We start from the raw sequence: 19689 nt of genomic DNA on the forward strand, positions 1-19689 counted from the left end.
GAAAGCCTGCAGGCAAGGAAAGAAAGAGCCAAAGTGAGGTTTCTCTGGCTACCTCATTGCAGAACCCAGCAACCCCCAGAAGCCTGTGTGACCTCCAGATGCCTCAGTCCATCAGGCACCTGTTCTTTGTTTAGCAAATCCAGTCATATGGCTTCTTTCTTGTCTAATTCTGCTCTATATTTAAGCACTGTAACACACTACTCAGAATTCACTCTTCCTTCACACAAATTATTCATGGAAATACCTCCAGGTTATAGTCTAGCTGGGCAGAGCCAGGCAGCTAAGTAAAGGCAACAAAAGCAACAGATTCGGGGAGTCCACATGGATCAAAGAATAAGTAGAAATTCCTTAAGACTCCACGAGATGCGTAAAAGAGGAAATGGGTGGATGGAGACAGGAAATTACGAGTCTTTGAGAATGACATGAACTGGACGCAAGACAGCAAAGACATGAGCAGGTGGATAACGCTAAAAACAGAATCAATGGAAAGGTAAGTCAGCCAAGACAGGAAAAGAAAAGAAATGCCAACACACCCCCCCCTTTGCCACCTTAGTGCTTTAAAACAGGTGGTACCCAGAGAGTTCACTGCAGCAGCTGGAAGATAACCCAAGGGCACTGCCCCCTACTATCCACCAAAAAGCATCACATCACCCTTTTAATTAAAATTCTTTGGGAGTATTTAATCTTCTCCAGAGCAGACTGGAGGCCACCCTCCAGCTAATTCAAATTTCAACTTGGATTCAACATCATCTAATGTGAATTATTGCAATTTCTGCTCTTCACTCTCTTTACACTCCTAAACCTAAAGCCACACCATCAATACAAATACATAGCTACTTCATAACTGTAATTTTGCTTTTGTTATGAGTTGTAATATAAATATCTGTGTTTTCTGTTGATCTTAGGGGGTTCTCATGAAAGCGTCATTCAACCCCCAAAGTGGTCTCAATGTACAGATTGAGAACCACTGACATACATACATACCATCATCATCACCATCACTACCATTATCAACATCGTTCTTTGGTTTTATTTACTTCTTTGATCTTTTGATATATAGGAACTAAGCCCATCAGATTTGTCCTTCTCTGACACGATTCAATAAGTCACTTTTGTTCTCTGACCTTTAATTAAAACACTGTAGTGCTATGTGAACACAGGCTAGATCGTGCCTTCTGAAAGCCTTGGATCAAGAAAGACCAAATGTTTTATTACTTTAAAAAAGAAACATTATGTAACCCATAAATATCTGCTATCCCATCCCATGCCATGTTCTGCAGATAGCAATAAAATCAGACGAGACCAAGTGATATCTTTCTTTTTCTTGATTCATGAAGCTGAACATAAAGCTAAGTATCAGCCAGGTGCATTCCCCACTAAGTAGAATGCAGAGTTTACTTTTTTCTTTTTCTTTTTTTTAACACTTAAATTTTAAAATGACTTTGAATTGGGGGTGTAACTCAGGAGTAGAATGCTTGCCAAACATTCATGATATCCTGATATGATCCCATGTACCACAAGAATGAAGGAATGAACAATGAATGAATGAAATGTAACCTGAAACAGGACAGACAAAGCCATCTCACCTTAGAAAGGATTTCTCACTAGCTTAGTGTATACTAGGCTGCGCATGTCCACGGTTTTATACTAACATAAACACTATTTTACATCAGTGAAAAGCTTCCTATAATGTACCAGTCATCCACCTAGAAACAGTATCCTACTACTTATCTGTATTTAATAGGATTCTCAGATAAACTTGAACAGTCCTTTAAACTCAGCATTCAGGAGGCAAAGGTAAATGTATCGCTGAGAGTTTGAGGCCAGCCTGATCTACATAGTAAGTAAGTCATGGGCCAGCCAGTGCTATATAGTAAGGGCCTGGATTTCCACAAAATTCTGTTCTAAGGAAAAGAGTCATTACACAAAGTCAGTTTGGTATATATGAACTGGCAGCCATAACCAAATCTATAAAGAAGACTAACTTATACCTCAAAGAAAGACAGAATTCAGAGGATGGCAGTGTGAATGTTGGCATGGACAGATGATGGCCGGAGTCTGACCCACTGCTGGTAGGAGTACAAAGTGAAGCCATCATCTTGGCACAAGCTTGGAAGTCTGTCTACAAACAGGCATCCCCTCCTTCCTGGCCCTCCTCAATACACAGAACCTTGACTCCTATGCCAACAACCCAAGCAGATTACAAAATATGCCCACATAAAGGTAGGCTGCCCACTATAACTTAATTCAGAATAACAAAAAAAAAAAAGAAAAGAAAAGAGAAAGTAATCAAACTACCCAACAAAAAGACAACAGAAAATAAATTACAGTACAGCTATATAACAGTAGTAGAATCTGAACATGCAGAATACTGCTCAACAATGAAAAACAACAACAACAAAAGTAATCTAAAACAGCATGAAAGAGTTTCCTTGACCCATCACACAAAAGACCCAGGGACGAAGAACAGAGTTCATAGTGTATCACAGTGTATGGTCCCATTTATAACAGGCTAAATGAATCCATGGTTGAAGAACTTAGAAGACCTGGGTACTTCTGAGGGAGGGCTAATGATGGCAAAAGGGCAGAGTAGACTGGACGGTAAGAGAACATCAAATGGGAAACGGGTACAGTACATGAGTGTGTGCATTTTGACAAAGTTCATCAAACTGCATACTCATTCATAACTTACTAGTTTTATCCTATGTAAACACCGCATTAAAATATTGCAAAAGATCCTAGCTCTAATTGGTTGACATGCTTATCAAGTTATATGTGTCAACCACTGTGGGATGATTTAATGTGTATTCAAGCCTCAAGCAAATGAGTCAATGCACTGAAAATGATGAAACCATAGCAGACAGGTTTCCATCACTCCAGAGGCAGTGACAGGAAGAAGAGAAGGATGTGTCTGAGAGGCTGGACTGAACTGGAAATAGCAATACAAAAGCAGGGTTTTTGTTAGAGTTCAAGGAAAATACACACAGATGTATATACACTTGTATATGTGTATTGTGGACCATGTTATGTGTATATTACAAATCATCTTAGCGTATTTGTATACGTCCTAGTTCAGTTAGCTGAGAGCGCTACATACAATAAGATGTAGCACTGAGCACACAGTACTTATGTCTCAACTTCTAAATACCATGTTTCTTTAAATGAACCCTGATATATTACCTTACCAAAAACTAAAAATGGTAATAATCACCAAGAAGATATTGATTGCAAGATATGGCTGGGCAAGAAAAGAACATGACCCAGAGTGTCTCTTTGCCCCAGAAACAAAGCAAGTACCCCCAGATAATGACACAGACATATTAAACAGACACCAAAGGACATAGTTTGAATCCATTCTCATTGGCTAAATCTAAGACAATAAATACATCAAAATATTCATAGTGAGCTGGGGGTAGAGTTCAGTGGTACAAACCTATCTAGCAAAAGGCCTTGTGTTTGATTCCCATCATTCAAAGATAGATGATGGGTGGATGGATGGATGGATGGATGGATGGATGGATGGATGGATGGATGGATGGATGAACAGATGATTAATAAATGGATGGACATGCAGACAGACAAACAGATGATGGATGGATGGATGGATGGATGGATGGATGGATGGATGGATGAGCAGTTGGACAGATACATACATACATATAATGAACTACTGAATAAAATAATCTAAAAATCAATGATGATACAAATAAGCAACTGAATAAGGAAAGAAATACCAATAAGCCGTACAAGTAACAAAGATTATGGTATGACAATGGAGAAAAACTGTTAAAAGTTTTGTGAAGGTGAGCTATGAGTTATTTTCTCATGAATTATCCTTGCATTGTACACGAAGGGGAAACAGTAAGTCACACTAGAAAAGATTTGAAGACACCATAGAAAACAAGTATTTGATGTTAACTTCACCATCACTGGAACAAAGTAACACTACTTACTTCCAGGTGCAATGAATAAGAAGGATGTGACATCACACTGGTGTCCTTGCCACAGCGTAGAATTTGAATGTGGCACTAAGGAAACAGACCAACCTACTCCTCTGATGGAAATCCTACAAAGTCTGTCTGTCAGGCATCCTTGTTAAAAATACCAAGAAAGATGGAGAAAGAATTCCTAATTGGTTAGGCCAGGCAGAAAGACAGGACCGTTAAATGTTAAATGTGATCCTGTATTTAGGATGAGACAAAACAGAAAAAAGTTATAAAGGACATTACTGGAACAAGTTGTTGCAATTCAAATATGGGTTATAGATTAGACATCAATGATAACAAAATGAATATTAATTGGACATTTGTTGTTAGATGAATTTTAACGTTCTTGAATCCGGTAACTACACAGTGATCAGAAGAATGGATGGGTCCCCAGAAATACCCAAGCTGCATTTCCAGGGATGTGATATTTTGACTGCCTTCAAATATTAAGAAAATGATGGTGAGCAAGGAAGGAAAGGGAGGGAAGAAAGGAGAAGTAAAGAAAACACATAATACAAAATGTAAGCAACTGATGAGCCAATTAACTAACAGAGAAGAGTTCTTCAAATTACTTTGTAAGTTTTCTGTACATTTTAAATACTATCACAATAAAAGTTATGCTAAAAATCCCATAAAATTATAAAAATAGGTAAATCACCAATATGCATCATTCTAGCCAGTGTGGTGGCACATGGCTTTAATTCCAGCATCTAGGAGGCAGAGGCAGGGGGATCTTTGTGAGTTCCAGGCCATCCAAGGATACAGAGTTAGACCATGTCAAAGAAGGAAGTGGGGGATGAATGATTCTAAAAAGGAAGTCTTTTCTGGAAAAAAAATTGTATAGCCTAATAAAGTTGCTCACTGTACAACCTCCCCCCTTGAAGAGATGAGCCATGGTGAACTTTTTAATAAAGAGCTTTGTTTACCTGGATTCCATCCAATGCTACCACAATAATCTGCTTAGGAAACCTTGTTAAAATGAAACACCCATTAAAATCTTACACAAATAGAAATATTCTAGGAAAACAGTTGGAGAACAACTTGTCTAATAAATCTATTTCCTGACCATTGTTAGTGGAGGGAAGACCATGCTAGGAAAAAACAAGAGAGGGAAAAGGAGAGACCCACCCACAGGGATACGGGAGCTGTGGCAACTTTAACAAGTGAGTGAAAGATGACATGTGACCAACAGTAAGGAAGAAATTGCATGGTCTACTTGTTGGATAGCCAAGCCAACCAACAAACATAGTATACACCCATGCTTGGTATCTGGTTGCCCTTGGTACCCATGAGGGATCAGTTCTAGTTCCCTAGAGGATACCACAATTCACAGATGCTTATGTCCTTTGTATAAAATGGCACAGAATCTTCATGTCCTTATATATGGCCTCCTTCACACTCTATGTAATCTCTAGTAACATGAGCTTTACAATATGCTAGGTAAGGGCTTGTACATAGTAAGTAGGGAATAAGGACAAGAAAAAAGAGAATAAAATCTGCACCTATGAACAAAATATTTCTCAAATACTTTTGATGAACAGCTGATGGCACTGAGAGACACAGAATGCACAGATATCAAAGACAATTATGCTTTTAAGGAGGAATATATTCTATAAACCAAGTGTCAGCTTTATTCAATCATTATATTGCATATGCTATGCTTCTGTGGGTTTTAGATTTTCCTTTTCTGAATAACATCACAGCAGATTATCCTGGCAGCCCTAGTGGCAGGCTAGTAAAGACCCAGCACAGTGCTGGGCTCAGCTAATGCAAGGATGAAAACACAGTCCCAGCCCTCCATAAGCCCCAAGTCCAATGACAGAGACAGGAAATGAATACATGTATTGAGAACTGCAGGATTCAGGTAGTAAGTAGTGAGCCCTGGGGACACGGCTCAGTGGAAGCACCATGTGTGAAGATCTGGACTTCATACCTTCTGCTGACCAGTTTGCATGTCAGTCTGACACAAACTAGCATCATCTAGGGGAAAAGGGAGTCTTAATTGAGAAAATGTCTCCATTCGCCAGTAGACAAGTCTGTGAGGCATACTCTTGATTGATGAGATACCCTATCTCACTGTGGGTAGTATCACCCCTGAGCAGGTGGTTTGGGGTGCAATAAGAAAGCGGGCTAAGCAAGCCATGGGTACAAGCCAGTAAGCAGTGCCCTCCATGGCTTATGCTTCATTCAGTTCCTGCTTCCAGGTTTTTGCCTTGATTTCCTGCCGTGACTCCTCTGGTTGATAGTCTAAATGCTATGGGATAAAATGAACCCTTTCTTCCCCAAGTTGTTTTTGGTCATACTGTTTCATCACAGCAGTAGAAAAGTAACTGAGGCAATACCCAACAAAAGTGGCAATAAAATAAGTGCTGGGATTTCATGAATGGATATTTAAAGGAACACACTGGGGTGCCTGATTTACACCGAGCAGGTTCAGGGAAGGTTTTTTTGAAGAGATAATATTTAAGCTAAAATAAGTTAATAGATGTTAAAAATCTTAGAAAAATATTCAAAGGGGGTTTTGTTTTATTTTAGTCATTTAATATTCCATTTTATTCCTAACATCACAGTAAAAAAGTAAGCAAAATTAAATGCATGTGTATATTTAGATACACATGTGTGTGTATGGATATATGTATACGCATTCACATAAGTACATACACTCCCAATTCAAACTCTTAAAGAACTGTAAGACTGAAGTCACCCCAGACAAGCATTCTGGAATTCTTATAAAGTACCTCTAGTCAGGAGCATCCAACATCACCCAGAAACAGCATGCATGCCAAGGTGGCTAAGAATGCAACCCAACATACACGTAAATGGTCCCCATGTCTTTGGTCATGAGGTTGGACACCCCTGCTAGACTTTCCTAGGATTTCAAGTGGACAGGCAAAAATGATTGGAGCCAAACCACACAAAGGAACAAGGTTACAGAAAAGAAACTCAGCCCGGGGCAGTGCGAGTCGCAGGGAATGAGGAGCACCGATTACCTGTCAGTTGGCATTGATGGATCTTGTGCTCTGTGATGTCGCTGAGTGACTCGAACACCTGGAGGCAGCTGTCACAGCTGTGCACAGCCTCGTCCTCCAACTCCTCGCTGTCTTCCGGCCTCTTCTTGCAGTCTAGGACCTCTCCATCTTCAGTCTTTTCTTCAAGTTTACAGTTGGGGTCTGAAAGAAAATCAAGAACATAGGACAGGCTTGAAAGACCGGCTCTTGTAAAGGAGCACCTCATCTTCTTGCTACCCAAACCAGAAACACTAGTTTCCCAGGGAGCGGCGATAGAGGGCTTGGCTGCGAGTGTTGATACAGAAGGATCAGAAGTGTCCGTTTTCACTATTAGCCAAGTTTTTCTCCCGACTACATAACCCTTTTCATACACCACCCCCTTCCCACAAACCATGCTGAAACTTCACTTTGTCTTTCTTTAACCGCCTTTTAGGAGTTTCTCATTAAAAGGGAAAGATAAATCACTTTTAAAATAAACAGTCTTCAATGGAAAGGAAAAAGAAACTACTTCCAAGAATGAACCCCTTTCTGCTAAATATATTCTTTCATGGGAAATTACCAGATCATACAAAAGCCTAGAATCAGCTAAGCTAATTACCATAGGCAAGAAATTGACCTTTGCTTATAAACTGGTCAAAATGCACAGTTACTCTATTATCTGTGACACAGCGACAGCAAAGCAGGCTGTGCCTCCCAGCCAAGCATCCTTCCAGGCACAGACACAAACGAAAAACATTGCTCTGTCTTAGGATTTCCAAATTATACAGAAAAAAACAAAGATATGAACAACAATTATAATTACAATCGAGTTAAAAACCTAAGATGGCATTATCAGTATGGCAAAGCTACACAGTGTGCAAACTAAAAAGAGTCCTATCTGTAGCCTAAGAATGATCCCCAAATGGCAGGGCAGATGAGGAGTAAGGCGCAGATACTGTATTTGCTGAGAGTTCCATGTATCGATTATGTATGCTGTTGCTTGATTCACTATAGAGAAGTCTACCTAGATCAATCACTGAAACCACACACACACACACACACACACACACACACACACACACACACACACACACACCTGTATGTATGTAAGGCAAAGAAGAGAAGTACCTCCCCAAGTGCCTTTGCTCTTGTCTATAGAAATGGAAGAGAGGAGGCAAGTGAGAAAAGGAAAAGGGGAGGAGAGACAGGCAAAGACGGAGGAACAAGTGCTTCCTTAGGAGAAATTAGGATCATATCATCAATGGCTTAACTTGGGGATATTCATTTCTAATAACAGAAAAGCCCTCCATAACCAGATATAAACTGTATTTCCAATCAAATCAAGGTTTCTTTTTAGAACAAAGTCTCATGTATCCAAGGCTGTCCTTAAATTCACTACATAGCTGAGGATAACCTTGAACTTCTGACCATTTCTGCCTCCACCTGCCCAGTAGGTAAGAGGCAGGGAGCACCAGCCCTGTTCTGTGTGGTGCCGGAGATGGAACCCATGGCTTTGTATGCACTAGGCAAGCATTCTACTCACTAAGCTACATCCCCAGCCCAGAGTTTCTATTTTCTTTAAGATCTTGTCTAACCAGTGAAAATTACAAATGGGTTGTGTCAAGGTACCAAAGATAATGTATACTACACTATCTAGAGCTATATATTCAATATGACTATAATATTTATTTTAATGACTATGTTTTATTGGATTATTTTAATGAGACATTTAATATCTCATTGAATATTAGAAATGCTACAACCAAGATACCACAAGACCGACAAACATTTGCCAAATCTTTGTTAGAAAGTCCATAGATGCTGCCACTGAGCCCTCCTGCAGGTAGGAGAGGCTGACTGCTAACCTGCAGGTTGTATGCTTCCAGGAACCTACAGCATGCCCTTTTCTATCTGTCTATTCAAAGATTTCTTTGCATCTAAAATAAATAAACTTAACTTCATCACCACCTTGAAATTATTTAGACAAACCAAAATCAACTTCTATTTCAATGTATAGAGTAACCTCACTGGGTCATGGGAAAAGCAGGTACCCACCTCAGACAGCAAGTCATTTTGTGTCTGTTCGTTTTAAGGAACATAGTATTTAAGTAATTGGCAATTTGGGTTAATTTGCCATCTGGAAAATTATTACCTCAAGACCCTCCATACGACTATCTCAATACACTGGAGGTCCAACTGGTCCTCTGGGAGGGTATGACAAGATCCTTTGCTTTTCTTGTGTTCTCTGCCCAGCAGGGCACCATCTCCAGGCGAGTGCTTAGCAAATACTATGTAATGGAAAGACAATGCCTTAAAGGAGGGGGAAAGATCCTTTCCTGGTATTTTGTCTGTAAAATGGGAACAGAACAGTTGCCTTCAAATGTAGAAAGTATCCACATGCCTACATTCTCCAAGACTGACATGTTATGACCCACCTCATTGGCGTTTCCTGCTTTCAAATGTTCTGTCTGGAGTTACAGACTCAACACTTTGGTAATGGTCCAAATATCTCCCACAGACTGAAACCAAATAGGCATAGACTGCCAACCCAGAGGGCAATTCAAAAAAGGAAATAACTGTCCCACTTCGGCAAATGACCCCATACCAGCAAATGCTTGCAGGGGGCAGGATGCACATGCTGAATATTCTTCCTTGTTTAGCCTGAGTTTCCAGTTTCTGAAAAAACAGACAGCATTCAGGGAAATATGGGTGTTGGTTCTGAATTTTAATGTGATTATTTAGATGGTATGTATAAGGCTTGAAGATCTGTTTGTTTTTAAATATGAAGACTGAATACTTTAAGTAATACGCAGAGAGAAAGGATTAAAAAGTCACCTTCCTCATTATACAAGAATATGAGTATTTTACACGAATCTAGTATCAAAGACACCAAGCCAATCTGAATGCACAGGGAGGGCTTCTGCTCTTCCAGGCTGCAGAGGAACCCGCCTATGCTTCCTCACTACTGCTGCTTACTAGAGGGGGGGGTCATCTTAAGACTAATAAAAATGTTTTGCCTGCACTTCTGGGTTTACAGATAGGAGCCTTTGGGGACTAAAGTCAGTCAAGCTTATTCACTTCTGCTGCAACTTTAGGATGCATGCTCCAGCCAACTGGCGGATTTGTTTTTAGGTCAACACTTAAGTAGGACCCTCTGGGAGGTGGGTTCGATTATAGCCTATGAGGCCTCCGTGTGGGGAGTACCAGATTCTCAGTCTCTTTCCTTGTGAGGCATTCTCCCCCAACCTCCACCAGCTCCAGGAATCCTTTCTCGGCCATTCACAAGATGTGTTTATTTGTGTGAGGGTTTCTGTTCCTGATGCCAATAGGTGTGGGAGGCATCTAGAAAGCTTGCATTGTCGACCACTTTCTTTCCCACAGGTGGTTACACTTCAGTAATTGCACATGGCCTTAGTGATGGAGTTTTTATAAAGTCCTTTGAGATCCAATCATAAAAAATAATTGTATTACTCTGCTAGTCATCCAAACCCCTGACTTCAGCCTAAGGGTTATAAACAGGAGACCTATGGCTGCAAGTGTCGCCCTGCCCCCAGCACTGCTGCCTGAGGGACGTCTGTTCCTCTAACCGCATTGTTGCCTATAAACCGTGTCACAGGGCAGGATTTTAAAACAGCCCCTCGTGCCCCCAAAGGGTAACTGCAAAGCACACTGTACCTCAGGAACCTTTTTCTCCAGCTGCCCCAAATGATGCTGTTCCAACATGTGGCATCCATCACAAAAGATCTTACTTGCTGACCCAACTTTCCAGCTCATCCTTTCAAAGGGGGGCTGTGGGAGCCTGGATTTATAGTGTTCTGATCTGAACTAAAGGTTGACTTTTGTAATAGAGGCACAATTGTTATTACTACAGTAAATGGTGGCATTCTGTTTCCAGTTTCGTTAACATTACCTACAAATGAGGGTTTGAAAGAGGCACTATTTTCCTCTCATCATGGTCTCTGGCAGGGAGTCCTTTCCTTCCTCCTCTTCTCAAGGACTGTTATTGCTTTAACTTGGTTTAATAAAATTACAACTTTGGGGAAAATGAAAAATTGCCCTGGCTTGAAAGTGTTGGAGGCAATAAAGGCATGGACTTCAATTAATTTCAAGTGTGGGATCAGTTTAAGGCCAAGCAGCAGAAATTCTATTCTGTCCATGTAAAAATGAGGTTTCACCACATTTACTTTTTTATAACCTATATAAAAGTCAAGTAAAAGTAATGAATACCTAAAGCCATCTCAGCAGACTGGCAGGGACTATCTGAATACTTGAAACTCGTCTTACATATTTCTTTCTTTGCAACAAGGATGCCATGCCTGATCAAAGCTAAAATGTCAAACTACTAAGAAAACAGCCCAATTTCTGAGCCTTCTGCTGCCTGGAAATGGACCTCCTTCCAAGCCACTTTTGCATGGAAAAGCACCAGCAAAAGAAGAAAAACGAAGAGATCATGTGGTTGTAATTATTACCAGGTTACCAGGCAAGGACTATTTCTGCAGCTCAGTGAGAAAGTAAGACTCTGCCGCTCTCATCTCCCACTAGTGTCCATGGCAAAACAACTGCCTCATTAAATCTCTGCAGTAAGATTAATATGCCGTAGCTGCACTACATTTATAACTTGCTACTCTATAAAAAGCACATTTAATGGTAAAAGCCAGAGCCGAGATACAAAGTATTACTATAAAAACTTCTGGCAGCGAGAAAGAGCATGGGCCTGGTCCTTCTTTGCAGGAGATATAAATGAGGCTTTCCCTGGTTAATTCCATGCATGAAGCCCTACCTTAAAAACCAGACTTGGTTTTTATGAGGGTGGCAGGAACACAAGATTCTAGTGATGTCGTAAGTATGAATGCAGGAAGATTACTTAGCAATGGAGTCAGGTGAGACATGAATGAACCCAAAAAGTTACACGTGTACACAGGCATGCAGACTTCAAACTAGACCATTTCCTAACAGTTTGTTCTCTTGGGCACAGCCAGCTTCTCACCAAATGGAACCCTGGTGTGAACTGCTCAATCTTAACCAACACAGTACCAACTCAGAAAAACACATAGTTTTTTAATTTTTTTATTTCATTGTCATGACCACACTCATGGGGAAATTAATTATTTGAAGTTATAAAAACTAAATATTCCAAAAATGTGGTTCAATACTACAGTATAGTGAGAGCATAAAGATGTAAGGGTTTCCTCCAACACTACAGTACAGCAGGAGAAAAAAGATGTAAGGGTTTGCTCCGATACTACAGTATAGTGAGAGAGTAAAGATGTAAGGGTTTGCTCCAATACTACAGTATAGCAGGAGAATAAAAATATAAGGGTTTGCTCCATTTCTACAGTACAGAGGGGGAGTAAAGATGTAAGGGTTTGTTCCACTGCAGAGTAGTTAAGGAGAGACCAATGAGATCCATCAACAGGTAAAAGCCCTTACCACCAAACCTGATAACCTGTGTTTGACCTCTGGGACCCATGATGGATGCACTCTACGGCACACAGGGTTCTAAACACACACATATGCACACACACACACACACACACACACACACACATGCACACACGCACACACACACACACACACGCACACACACATGCACACACACACACTCCACACAACACACCCTAAATAAACAATGTAATGTAATTTTTAATGGAAAAAAATGAAAGTAAGAATATCTTCTACAAAGACTCAGCAATAAAACCCTATGTCTGACTTTGGGGAGCTTTGTGGTAATTAAGCAAACTAACAATTCATATAAACACATTTCATATTTCTATCTTCTATAAGGCACTACAAAACATGACCAAATACTTCAGGTTAACAACCATCTTGTGCCAAATGATAATTAATGATGTAGTCTTGTATTTAAAGTTTCTATGTGGGTTGGGGAGATGGATTAGTGAGTTAAAGTGCTTGTACTGAAAGCAAGAGGATCTGAGTTCAAATCCTTCCCCAGAAGCCACTAAAGAGCCAGATGCACATTGCAAGAGACTGTAACACTATTGAGTCCCACGGGGAGACAGAGCTAGATACAGAAGTGGAGAAATCTCAGAAGCTCTTTGGGCTAGTTAGCTTGGGGGTTGGCAACAGAAATACAACCAAGATGCACTATGTCAAGCATGGCAGAAGGTAAGGATGAGCACTTGAGGTTGTACTCTGACCTCTATACATGTACATGAGCTTTGGACAAGCCTTCATTTACACACAGGATTGCTTAAGTGCATGGACACATACTGTATGCACTCACACTCCCACACAAATACAAATGTACAAATACATAAATGAAGTGCACGTCTACAGATAACAAGTTGTCTGACATATTTAGGAGCTAGAGAAGAAAAGCAGAGGCTACTGTTTAAAGGGAACCATATCAGAAAGTCTTCTTCCCACATGTCTTCAAACCATGCTCACTAAGCTTTCTTTACTTTCCCCCTAAACACAGGGAGGGCCATCTTTAGGCTCTGCTGAGGGGTTAACGAGAGACAGAAAACCTTCCTGGTGGTCAAAAACTAAAAGGTGGGAGCATTGCTTCGAGATTTCCGGGCTCTAGATACGCATTCTAACTTGAAATCCCCAAAGATGAAAACAGATTTGGGGAAAATAAAATGTACACTGTCGCACAACAGCAAGGAAGCCTTAATGATGGCATGCAGCACGCCAGACTGGGCAGCCAGCCGTCAGTCACACTTGCCTGCTGGCAGCTGTCTCATGTTTAGTCTGTCAAATCAAGGGAAACAAACAAACAAAGAAAACAAAACAAAAACAGATGAATCAGTGGTGGAAGGGACTAGACTCAAGCATCCTGGAGCTGTGGCCTCCTCGGCTTGGAGAGACAAGAGACAGAGATCCCATATACAGCATGGGTAGGTACCAGCAGGTCCCCACAGCTCACATGTCGAGGTCTGGACTGTGTTCTTGGGGCTGGGGATAGCTTACTGGTCAAGAGCATGGACTTCTCTTCCAGAGGAAAAGAGTCCAGTTGCTAGCACATTCAGAGGGCAGCTAACAGCCTGTCACTCCAGTTCTATGGGATCTGACATCCTCTTCTGACCTCTACAGGTACCTACACTTACATGCACATACCCACATACAGACTCACACACATACACATTATTCAAAACAAAATAAATCTGTAAAAATTATGTTACTCTCTTCAGCCTGGTTATGTGGAGCACATCTGTAATCTCAGTACTAGAAAGGGATGGCAGGAGAGTCTCAAGTTGGTGATCGGCCTGGGCTACACAGCAAGACCTTGTCTCAAAAAAAAAACAATTAATGACTCTCTTTTCTGTAATGTTTATTTTCTACCTACTCCATTTTCCAAAAGCTATGAAATTATTTTTTTAAAGGAAGGGGCAAACCACTTCCATCTACTCATTGTCATTTCTCTACAAAACTCTTAAAGACAGGAAGGACTGCCTCTGCATTACAACAAATCACTGCTGATATTTGGACCCTCTGTGGTTTTGCTGGGCTGTTCTCAGGTCTGTTGGGCTCCCTGAAGACCACAGAGGAGCACCACAGAAGCAGCCCTACAGAGAAAAACTGGCCAAACACGAGCTCATCTACTCTCTGTCCACAATGATGCTCCTCGTACCGGATGCCGAGCAGGGGCAATGAGCCTTGGAAGAAGTTAGGAAACACACATGCATGCACAGCTTGGAAACAACTGGAAAGCTCCAATTCTAATCAGAAAACCTAACCTAAACTCCCTTCTTCCATTCTGTTGCCTTTATCATTTAATCAAAGGACCTAGTAGAGGTAGTATTTCAGTGATCCTACATATAAATTAGAGAACCCAAATGGCAGCTCACAACTGTCTGCAACTCCAGTTCCGGGGCATCTGACACCCGCACACAGACATGCATGCAGGCAAAACACCAATGCACATAAAATAATAACAAGTTATTGAGAGAGAGAGAGAGAGAGAGAGAGAGAGAGAGAGAGAGAGAGAGAAAGAGAGAGAGAGAGAGAGAGAGAGAGAAGCATTGCCCTACTTCCAGCTCATCTATTTCAGATGAGTCGCTATGTCCGCCTTGCCACAACTTCAGCAAGCAAACATTTCCTGAGCACCTGGGAGTTCAAAACCCAAGATGAAGCTTTTCCTGGCCCCAGAAAGCTTATGATCTACCATCATTTCCAAACTGCTGTCAGGAGCAGTTGCAGAGGTTTGGTAATGCTGCTTTCAGCACTCAGAGTGGCTGGGACAGACTGAGGTCACTAGAAGCTACAAATGTTCCCTGGGACCTTGGGCCCTTTGGTTCATCTACCCAGGTCTGCCATTCAAAACATTTTCTCTGTGCCATAGCACGATGAACACAGCAAACTCATCGTGGGAGAGAGAACAACGGGAAACTCAGTGATGTCAGCAGGAGGACAACATGCCACTAAGTAGGGATGGGCACATCTTACCCAGTACAGAGCAGCTTGTTAAGAAGAAATAACTAAGAACACAAGTAGAACTCAGCTTCCTAAACCAAGGGCACAGATGCCAAAAGCAACATGCTACCTTCAAGAAAACCCAAGTACCTCTACACTAGTCACACACGGGCACTGGTAGAACACAGCAGAGGAGAGAGAGGCTGGAAACGCGACCACAAACATCCTGATTTTTTCACGCTAAACTCAGTGCCAGGATAGAGTGGGGAATTTCTAAGCAGAGGTGTGATGGATCCTTTTTAGAAAGATGTCGCAGGGGTCACAGAGACAATGTATGAGGAAAGTGCAAACCAGGAAAAAGAGAACCAACCACTGTGACTGCTTCAACATAATCAAGGGAAGAGGGAGAGAGTACAGACCAAGGCTGGAGCAGAAAGGATGGACCCATTGGCGCGAGATGGGAGTGGGAGATGACCGTGCAATCGGGAGTATCGAAGTGAGCAAGTCAGGGGGTACAGGGAGCCATTACTAAAGAGCAGGCAGGATCAGGCTAAGGGCTCGCTCACATGGCCCTGGGAGTGGAGCTCAGTTAGTAAGGTTCTCTCCTACCATGCAGGAAACCCTGAGAGCTCCAGAACACTATCAAATAGGCTGGGTGGCATCCAGCACTTAAGAGCTTGGGGGCAAAAGGATCAGAGATTCAACATCATCCTTGCCTACAGGAAGAGTTAGAAGGTAACCTATAACACAGGAGAATATCTTGTCTGAAGAAAGCAAAATAAATCTAAAAAAGATTTCTGTACAAAAGGCACATCCCCGGGCCAACATGATGTGATACAGACCCTCAACACCAGGACAATTTGAACCTTCAAGAACCTTCTATAAGTGAGCCAAACTAACATTCCTTGAAAAAGGAAAATGCCAAATGACTATATTAAATATTCTTTACAAGCATGCATAGAACCTTGTATAAAAAAATACAAGAACCCACCAAGAATGATGACACACATGTAAGCAAGCCAGAAGACAAAGATGGTACAAAAGCTCAGACCCATGTGGCCTCACAGAGAAAAGAAACAATCACCCGGCCCAACTGTTCTTCTAAATGGAGGTTATACAGTAAAACAAAAAAATTTATTTTCTTGGTCTGATGTTCCTCTGTCTTGGAGTATTTTCCTGTTTTCTTCTATTGTTAGCAGTAGGTTGTTGTTGTAGTCTGTTTCTTGGGGGGTATTTTACATTTGGTTTGTTTGGGAGAAGCTTTGATTGTGTGTGAAACTTCTTTACCCCTGACTACTCTTCTGGCAACCAGGTGTCTTCCCATTCAGCCGAGACATTAGAGTCTCAACCAAGCAGGTAAGCAGAGTGCACTCCCATCTTCAATCAAGACCTTTCCTTCCATTCTACAGAAGGAAAATATTACATAGAGATATTTTCAACAGTCAGGTATTCTAGTAGTAATATCTCTACAGCAAAGGAATTTTAAATGGCTGAACATTCAGTGAGGAAGAAAATAATTGACTTCAAGGTATTTGTGTGTAGTCTTTAGCATGCAATGACAAAGTATAGAGACTAACTAATGTCTCCTAAAACAACCACAATCATAAATGAAATCTGTTTAGAAACTAGAATCGAGACATAAGGATTGTGGGGAGAGAATATAGCTGTTCCACTTTATCACAGAGCATGGAACCAAGGAGAATGGGGCAAAAAGTCCCCAGTGGACACATGGTACCTTCTGTTGATTCTACTGATGGTTCCTATTTCTTGGCCATTGCAGACAGTATCAGTCAAATAGTCATAATTTTCCGAGCAAGACACTTACACTCTCAGTGATTCCTGAAACACTATCTTAGAAGGGTTTTAAACAAGCAGCACTGGCCTCCACAGCCTAACAGCGCTTGTACATCAGAGCAGTCCTTTCCTTCTCATGGTCAGAAGGTAAGCTCCAAATTCATTCGGAAAAAAAATCAACCCAGGCTGTCACTCAGTTCTCTTCATTCATAACTTCAACTTATTTCTTTGTTTTGTTTCAGAACTTTGAATATTCCTCTTCTAAACTGCAATGCTACATCTGAAAGGCAGGGACAAATGGATTTGTGTGGAGACTGTCAATACAACATTTTGAACATTCAGTATTCTGTTAAACAGATCCATTCCAACCCGGAACAGGATGTCTTTTGTTCTCTTTTCCCTACAGCACTTGCCTTGCGATCAGCATAGGACCTGAGTTTGGTCCCCAGAACCAGGCCAGGAGTGGCCCCAGACACACTATAATCACAGCACTGGGCAAGGCTGGCTGGTCAGCATAGCCTAATGGCAAGCTCCAGGCCAGTCAGAAACACCCGTCTCAAAAGAAGGTGGGTAGCATTCTTTAGAAACAACACTCAAGGTTGTCTTCTGGCCTCAAGGGCATGAGCAAGCACATGAGTGCACACACACACACACACACACACACACACACACACGTCTAATTAATATTGCAGAAAGTGATTCTTAGACAAACAAACAAAAACCGACTATTGTTTTGTTTGTTTTCATCCTTACACAGGTAGCAACCCCACATTTGTAAGTGATCCTGTCTAGGGAAATATGCGGAATCTAAACAAATTGTTAATAACACAATAACTCAACCAAAGAAGAAAAAGAAAAATCCTATAAAATATGGTATCTATGTAGACAATTAAAGATTGGAGCAAAACCCAAGGTTGTGGCTTGTGGCTTACAAGCTATTGGCAATGATAAAAAAAAAACAAAAAACTGATGTTTTAATTGGGGAAAAAATAAGCCATTTTGTCTTCTTCTAGTTGGATTAATAAATCTGAAAAGGCAACCAACCCAAAATGTCTGTTCCCTTTAGCCTGATGCAAAACAAGAAAAGCCACATGACCAAAAATAAACTACGAAAATAGATGAGTATTGATCTGGTATCATTTCTGCGGCACCTTCCTTGAGGAACTGGGAACAAAGGAAATTAAACAGCATCATCTAAACTTTTTCACTTTTGATTTCCTAGAACACAAAATAATTCCTTGAAATTACAAATAAACTGTATTTCTCTTTAGTTTTAATGCAATTTCTTCCCCTAAAAAAGACCTTAAAAAATGCAGTTTTTCCTACAGAACTGGCAATTACCAAATGTACATTCAATCTGCATGTATCTGCAGAGAGGTAATAAAGACACTAGATTGATTTGCATAATCAATATACAATTTACAGAGCTGCCCAGACAGAACCAGAAGAGAATGTGGACGCCATTATCTTAGCTACTATAAATTAATAGTTGTTTGTGAAAACATGATCCCATTTGCACTGTCTCAGTCTTGATTTGACAGGAGGCTGTAGTCATAGATTAAATATTTTTACAGAATTTATGAGACATAAATGTATTTTAAAGCAGTTTGGTAACACATACCTGTAATCTTAGCACTTGGGAAGTGGAGGCAGAGAGATCAGGAATTCCAAGTCAGCCTGGGCTATACAGTGTGTTTGAATCTACATGAGGTCTCATTTCAAAAAGAGAACATGGGGCTTAGAAGTTAAGCTACTGGTTTACTGATGCACTGATGTACAGTAGACTCAGGTCATGGTTCAGGTACCATGTTGGGTAGCTCACAACCACCTGTAAGGCCAGCTCTGGGGATCTGAAGTTGTTAGCCTCCACAGGTATCTGCATTCACATCCACAGACCCATACATTGGTAACTACAAAATAAAGTCGTTTTAAATAAATAAAATAAAATCATTTTTAATCAGATAATCTCTAATTATGCAAAAGTAAAATCAACTTGATAAATTACATGGAGGTAAAAATTGTAGGTAACTACCCACATGTATTTATTCATTTTCCAACGTGTGCTTTAATAAATAGAATCTGTGTATATGTGTTTAGAAACTAATCTTCAGTAAATACATGCAGAAGTTAGGCTTGTTTATTCCTCTTTCCTTCACTCCTTTCGGTTTCCTGTCTGCATTTCTGTCTGTCTTCTTCATTTTGTTAGTAAACGCACAATGGGTTTCATGCTAACATTTTTATATATGCTTATCATGCCTTTCCCATCCTATTTTCTGGGGTGTTCAAGATGTGCTGTTGCTGCTGTCCATCTGTGTTCCTTGTGGTCCCAGGAAATCCAGCCTGGAGTCTCTTCCTACTAAGCACCCCTCTATCACTGAGCTGCACTCCACTGCCATCATCTTAAAAGCCACCCCTGGTTTGTACCTGCAGATCAAGCTGAGTCTCCACCCCAGCTAGTCGACTGGCCTTCATGGGAAATCATCAAGAGTGAGACTTTAGAGGCTAGAGACATGGTTAAGGGCATGAACCCTTGCTGCAGAGGACAC

At 40.9% G+C, this 19689-nt stretch overlaps 1 protein-coding gene across 3 annotated transcripts in view; it reads right to left on the minus strand.

The window, feature by feature from the left end:
• The window catches only part of Znf521 (zinc finger protein 521), a 285109-nt gene that overhangs the window by 243621 nt on the left and 21799 nt on the right, over positions 1-19689 (minus strand). For all 3 annotated transcript variants that reach the window (XM_036205083.1, XM_036205082.1, XM_036205081.1), the window contains one exon: positions 6977-7156. Coding sequence is in view for 2 of the 3 variants with exons in the window: in XM_036205082.1 (XP_036060975.1) it covers positions 6977-7156 (180 nt within the window). In the remaining variant the exon portion in view is untranslated. The remainder of the gene's footprint in view (positions 1-6976; positions 7157-19689) is intronic.

Source organism: Onychomys torridus, chromosome 13 (genome assembly GCF_903995425.1).
Source record: "Onychomys torridus chromosome 13, mOncTor1.1, whole genome shotgun sequence".
Classification (NCBI taxonomy): Eukaryota; Metazoa; Chordata; class Mammalia; order Rodentia; family Cricetidae; genus Onychomys; species Onychomys torridus.